The sequence below is a fragment of the Manacus vitellinus genome, unplaced genomic scaffold, assembly GCF_001715985.3.
Source record: "Manacus vitellinus isolate BGI_N305 unplaced genomic scaffold, ASM171598v3 scaffold_14_pilon, whole genome shotgun sequence".
NCBI lineage: Eukaryota > Metazoa > Chordata > Aves > Passeriformes > Pipridae > Manacus > Manacus vitellinus.
In genome coordinates, this window is record NW_021939063.1 from 17616765 (window position 1) to 17623217 (window position 6453).

The 6453-nt window shown below is 53.4% G+C and overlaps 2 protein-coding genes across 7 annotated transcripts in view; both read left to right on the forward strand.

The window, feature by feature from the left end:
- IP6K1 (inositol hexakisphosphate kinase 1) overlaps positions 1-5628 on the forward strand; it is a 36324-nt gene extending 30696 nt beyond the window's left edge. For 5 of the 6 annotated variants that reach the window (XM_018068620.2, XM_018068622.2, XM_018068619.2 and 2 more), the window contains 4 exons: positions 899-1109; positions 1703-1887; positions 3165-3340; positions 4178-5628. In XM_018068620.2, coding sequence (XP_017924109.1) covers positions 899-1109; positions 1703-1887; positions 3165-3340; positions 4178-4687 — 1082 coding nt within the window. In that variant the 3' untranslated portion in view covers positions 4688-5628. The remainder of the gene's footprint in view (positions 1-898; positions 1110-1702; positions 1888-3164; positions 3341-4177) is intronic. The other variant, XM_008923519.3, reaches the window with a different exon arrangement.
- A 371-nt stretch (positions 5629-5999) lies between these two features.
- GMPPB (GDP-mannose pyrophosphorylase B) overlaps positions 6000-6453 on the forward strand; it is a 3633-nt gene continuing 3179 nt past the window's right edge. Inside the window, exon 1 of the mRNA XM_029958366.1 lies at positions 6000-6068. Within this exon, the coding sequence (XP_029814226.1) occupies positions 6000-6068 (69 nt within the window). The remainder of the gene's footprint in view (positions 6069-6453) is intronic.

The following is a 6453-nucleotide window of genomic DNA, read 5'->3' on the forward strand; positions in this document are numbered from 1 at the left end:
GCTATTCAATACTGGTGACAACCTAATGGAATATTTTGTCATTGCACATCAGGAGATGGGCCGATGGCCTAATTTTTGGGGCTGGAGGAGTCCCAGATATGAAGATGTCAGTCCTAACTGGAAGTGTCAGCTGTCCTGCTCTGTGGCTGACCAGATAGATATATTCTGAGTCTGTGCTGTGATAAATCCCTTTCCAAGAGCCTTCAGAAGGTAGAACTGGACAGGACACACACAGTCCTGCTTACCTGCACCTGGCTGAGGTAGTTACACTTTTATTGCTAGGGAGCCCTGGGACCTTGCAGATCCCTTTTCTGTGAGACTGGCTGACTTGTGATAAGAGTGGCAGGTGTCACCTCAGCCTTAGGGCTCTGTAGTTCATGGTTCTGATGCTGGAAAGCTCCTTTAGCAGAGAAAGCACAGTCCTACTTGGCCATTGATGTCCCTGTCAACAGCAGGAATGCTTCTGCAGGACAGAGATACTTAGCCAAAGAACTGGATACTTACTTCATATGCTTCACTCCCATCAGCATCTTGGCAGACTGTGCTTGACTCCCTCCAGTTTGACGACATTTGCTGCAAGGCTGAAGGAAGGAAATAATCACACCCTCAGCCTACCCAGCTGCACTTTTGTCCTTGTTTCCTGTGGTGGCAGAGTTTCCCCTGCTGCCGCCGACTGTTCGCTCAGGTAGTGGCACAGAGAACTCTAAGGGTTTTTTTTCTCTGTGCTGTGCTAACAACAGTCGGGTTCTTGTAGTCTTAAACCCCTTTTATTTACTCTGGGTTTGCTCTGCTGCTCTGTGAGCTGCGTTTTCCTCCCTGCTGCTGAACATTTGGGTGCTAGTGGTTGTATATTCCCTCTGCCGAGAAACAGAACTGACACATCACTTCTCCCTTGCAGGTGTGGTATCTGTGTGTTTTGAGGGAGACAGCGATGGCTACATTAACCTGGTGGCCTATCCCTACGTGGAGAACGAGGCTCTGGAGCAGGATGATATGCCAGAGAGGGACCAGCCCCGGCGCAAGCACTCGCGCCGGAGCCTTCACAGGTCAAGCAGCGGCACCGAGCACAAGGAGGAGAAGCCTGGCCTGGCCAGTGACAGCACTGAAAGGTAAAACTTTGAGGGCCCAGTGCCAGCAAGATGAGTGGGATATCTCTCTTCCTCACTCCTTTGGTTGAGGATGTTTTGCACTTCCATAGGGTGGCCAGGCTGTCACGCACTTGCTAGCCCAGCACGTTATGGCACTGCAAACTGTGTCAGGAGTTTTGCTGGGTTCAGGACCAGCTCGTCCACATGAAATGTTTCTGATACAGGAAACATTGTGTATGAGATGTGGCAGTGTATGAGGTGTGGAACCAAAGCATGTGGAGCAGATTAAAACACTTCTCCAGAGGTTTCTTCACAGGGTACTGTGAATATGGGTCTCTGCCTCCTCTCACCAGCCAGAGCTCCCTGAGAAACAAGTGTTCCTGCTCACTTGTATCAATTAGGGTACAGCCTAACAGAGTTGTTAGATAGACCAGATCTTTGAGTGTGGGTCCACAGCCCAGGATATTAGTGAGGATTTGCTCATAAGAAGGTTTGTGTTGTGTGCAGCAGAAGGAACAAACTTCTGGTTGTGTGCCAGGGGAGGATGTGACAGTCATAAGTTCCTGGAGAACTCGTGGATTCTAACAGGCAAGTTTGTTCTGTCTTTACACCAGCAGCATCCAGGAGTCGAAGAGTCCCAGGGTGGACTTGCACATCCACTCAGATGTTCCATTTCAGATGTTGGATGGGAACAGTGGTCTGAGCTCCGAGAAGATCAGCTATAACCCCTGGAGCCTGCGCTGCCACAAGCAGCAGCTGAGCCGCATGAGGTCAGAGTCCAAGGACCGAAAGCTGTACAGTATCCTTTGGGAAGCACAGCTGGGTGTGTCAGATGGGCCTGAGGAAGCTCAGCCTGCATTTCCTTTGGCATTTCTGTCCTTCACAACCACACTTGAGTTACATGTTCCTTTTTACTGTTCCTTCCTGCTTCCCGTTCTGTGACACTAATGAGTCATAGAATGGTTTGGATTGGAAGGAACCTCAAAGATCCCCTCATTCCACCCCCAGGCAGTCTGACTGGCTGCTTCATATGGTTGAAGATAGGTTTTGGTGTTTTCTGTGCCTTCACAAATGATGCCTCCCGCTTTTACTGAACTTGCCTACTTGTGGGGTTATTTTGTTTCACCTGGCGGAACTTGATTCTGTTTTCCTTGCATAGAAACAAACTTACTTTTAATAGCTAAGTATTCTTCATCATTTTAACTGCTGTGGGCTTCTGCAATTCTCAAGTGTGTGCTTCAAGCCTCCAGCTTTTATTTTTAAATAGCCTGCATCACTTGCAGAGAAATCATTCTCTCTGGCTGTCCTGCCCTTTTTAAGCAGACTTCCTGATTTTTATGAAGTTCCTCTTTCAAAACCAAACACAGTTTCTCTCTTGCAGATTTAATCTAGCTGTGCTCTGGTTGCCATTTCAGGGTAACATGTTGACCTGTGCCCTGTGGGGCAAACTTTTGGGGTTCTTTTTCCTCCGTTTAGATTAAGCTGCTGCACAGAGTGCCTGGGGTGTGTTGTCAGCACTGTGCCCTGATGGGGGGGTTGCCCATTGTGTGCTGATGACTGAGGGCTCCTGTTACTGTGCTGTTTCCTGTCTTTGTCACCTCCCCACTTCCCCCCACGGGTCAGGCAGTGTTGCTGTTCTGGACAGGCCAACCCTGCTGTTACTTGAGCCTTGAGTTTTCAGTCCATGGGGATTGTATTGTTTATCTATATGGCCAAATGGGTAATTTGATTAGACTTTAAGCTCTCTCCCGAGGGATCAGCAATTCCTGCTGGCATACCATGTCCTTCCTGACACCAGTGTTTTGCCCTGCTGGATTTCCAGTACACCTGCATGTGACCTCCCTGCTTACTGTTGGCCTTCCACTTTCCAGGGTGTTTTCTTCTACCAGTTGTCAGAGCCTGGGTGCCACTAATTGGATGTTGAGTTTTTCCTCACCTCCCCAAACAGTTTGTCCCGTCTGTTCTTGGGTTCCCATTTCTTTGTTGCCCAGCCCTATCTCCTGCTGGCCCATGTCCCTGTCTGTGGTAGCCCTGGGGTGTCTCTGGTGGGTGAGCTCTCCTTGACGTGCCTCCCAGAGTTCCTCTTGCTGGAGAACGTGGTGCATCATTTCAAGCTTCCCTGCGTGCTTGATCTGAAGATGGGGACCAGACAGCACGGAGATGATGCGTCCGAGGAGAAGGCTGCTCGGCAGATGAAGAAATGTGAACAGAGCACTTCTGCCACCTTGGGCGTGCGCGTGTGTGGGATGCAGGTAGGGATCCCCCAGGCTGCAGGTGCTGGACATTCCTTTTTGCAGCCTCATTAAACCTCCCAGTTAGCATTTTCTGCTGAGCGCTGAATTTCAATCTCCCACTGCAGGTAGGTACACCGGCATTCACGCTATTTTTGTCTTCCTTTCTTAGCCTATAACAAAGGAATCTGCTTCTCCTGAGATGGCTTGCTTTGTCCACGGACAATTAGGGGATTGTCTAATAAAATTGTTTTGTGGCTCAGTGTTCAGCCAGAATCATGATGCCTGGGGAGGGAATTGCCTAAGATTTCCTTCTGTACTGCACTGAGAGTTAAAAAGTTGCTCTGCTGTGGCTCAGCCCTGTGCACAAGGGTTTGCTGCTGGTGCTGTTGTGCAACGGTTGCTCCCTTCCCCACCCACAGAAGGGCCTTGTAACCCAGATCTCTACCCACAGACTCTGAAGCAATGAGGGCTTCATGTTAATCACGTGCCACATGATGGCAATAGGTGTTGGCAGTGCCCACTGACAGAGGATTGTCCGAGTTGGCCTAAGACTTTGCTGTTTAACCTTTGGGGTCAGTTGTGCTGTGCCCATGTGTGGGGCACTGGGACTGATGAGCTGCCTTTTGGGTGTCCTGGGAGAGGATTGGTGCTCGGGCACCCTGACTGCGCCCATGGGATGCACCCACGAGCTGCTTTGGGATTCAGGGAACAGGCAGAACTGTGTCCTGCTCCCTCTCCGTCATGGTGGGGACAGAATAAGTTCTCTCAACCCTGACAGTGCAGGACAGCTCAGGGTTCTGTGTGTGGCCTTAGCCCGTTGCACCCACCTGATGTGCCTTTCCTCTGGTGTTCCAGGTCTATCAGCTGGACACAGGGCATTACTTGTGCAGGAATAAGTACTATGGACGCGGTCTTTCCATCGAAGGCTTCCGCAATGCCCTCTACCAGTATCTCCACAACGGCATCGAGCTGCGCAAGGACCTCTTTGAGCCTGTCCTTGCCAAGCTGCGGAGCCTGAAGGCGGTTTTGGAGAGACAGGCCTCTTACCGCTTCTACTCCAGCTCCCTCCTCATCATTTACGACGGGAAGGACAGCCGGGCGGGGACGTTCGTGGAGCGCCGGCCGGAGATGCGCCTGAAGCGGGTGGACGGCTCTGTCCCCGAGAGCCTCCAGGACGGCGGCAGCACCGAGCCCAGCTCCTCGGCACAGCCCAAGGTGGACGTGCGGATGATTGACTTTGCACACAGCACCTTCAAAGGCTTTCGCGACGACCCCACTGTGCACGACGGACCCGACATGGGCTATGTGTTCGGGCTGGAAAGCCTCATCAACATCATGGAACAGATGCGCGAGGAAAACCAGTAGCCCTGGGCTACGGCCTCTTATTCTTGTCCTGGTGGCAGGAGGAGACAAGACCACTTACTACCACAGGAAAAACACAACTTTGGTTTTAAACAACTGTATCGCTCCGTTGTTTTTAAATGTACTTGGATAGGAGAGCCGAGGGAGGCAGGATGGAAGAGCTCCTCGTGCCGACCAGACAGTTCTGACCGTGCTAGCTCTGCCTTCTGGAGGAGGCTCTGTAGATGCCTGCTGGGTGTCGGGTGTCCCGGTTCTTCGCTCTTTGTGTGTGCATTTTGGAGGGAGGTCCTGGATATAGGGATGAGAAAGCAGGGCTGGAGCTCTAGCGTGAGGAGCCTCCTGCCTTGGGAGCTCTCGGGAGAGCCTTCCCTTCAAAATTCTCCGGAGCTGTTTGGAAAGGATGCTCCACTAATGGTTGGCAGCGTCCCTGTGGCCGCCAGTGAGCAGCTCAGGTGCTGGTCCCTGTGTTCGGTGTTGCTGGCTCTGCCCTGGGTTTTGCTGACGGGGCTTTGCTTTTGATGCTGCCTTTTTCTGCTGTTTGGGCACTGTGAGTAGCCACCCCAGACACGGAAATGAAATGACCAAATGCAACCCCTGGCAGAGCTGCGGCTGGGAGGGAACACCACACGCCTGGAGCTGTGCTCGAGCCCGGGGCCTGCTCCCTCTCTAATCATGACACAGGCAGGCACGGGGCTCTGAGGGAGTGACTCTGCCCTGGATCACTGACCAAGCAAGCACTCAGCTCGTGAGCTAGCAATAGTATCTGTAGCAGTTAAGATGACCCCAGCTGTGCAGCGGGGTGTTTCGGACCATTTCAACCCTTCCCCTCCTGTAATGTTTGTCCCACAGGCCGTACTGAGTCTGTCCCTCCAGCACAAAGCTGCCCTCTGCTCCCAGGCCCTGCCCTCCCCACGGGCCTGGGGGTGGGTGGTGGAAGGGAAGGCTGAGGGCTGACCCCCTTCTCCTCCCTGAGGATCTCCAGGGGCCAGGTGAGGGGGGGACCTGGCTGAGCGGTGAGTGCCACTGCCTGCCTGTTTAGCTTTGCTTCACGGAGTCAGTCTGTCCCAAAATAAATGTCCCTTGGCCTCCCCTTGAGGCATTAACATTTGATACTGTGGCCTGGTGGTACCAGACTGGACCCTGCTCCCCATCACCCCCTGTTTCTGTGTTGGGGCCCCTGGATGCTCCCTCCTGCTCTCACTGACTTGTTCCATGGCGTTACCATTACCCTGGCTCCCTGCCAGGCCAGGGTCGGGTTTGGGTTGTTTTTTTTAATTCCTTCAGGAAAGCTTGTTTGGGAATACTCGCATGTCGCATGTGTGCCGACTCCATGTGCGCGCAGGTCTCTCGGAAAGCACAGGTTCTCGGCCAGCTGCGGGCACAGGTCTGTGCCACTGGGGGGGAAGGGGACAGGGGCTGGGCCAGCTCTCTCTGCCTGTTCACTTGTCCAAGCCATCGCTCCCCTCCCGCCCTCTGGACAAGGACCTCTATCCCTGGCACACTGCCCTGCGCTGGGTTACTTCATCGCTCCTGCGGGTCGCTGCCTTGCCAGGACTCGCAGGATTTTTCAGGGAACAGGTTTGCAGGAGGTTCCGGGGTCGGGTGAGGGGCTAAGTATAGCCAGCAGGTGCCCCAGGTGCCCCCAATAGCCCTGTTACCCCCCTGGCCCTGCCCCAGCGTGGCCTATCGCTGTCCCCCTCTGCATGTCCTTGTCCCCTGCGGGCTGTGCTCGGGCAGGCCAGGCCCCACCTCCTGGGGAGCCCCTTGGT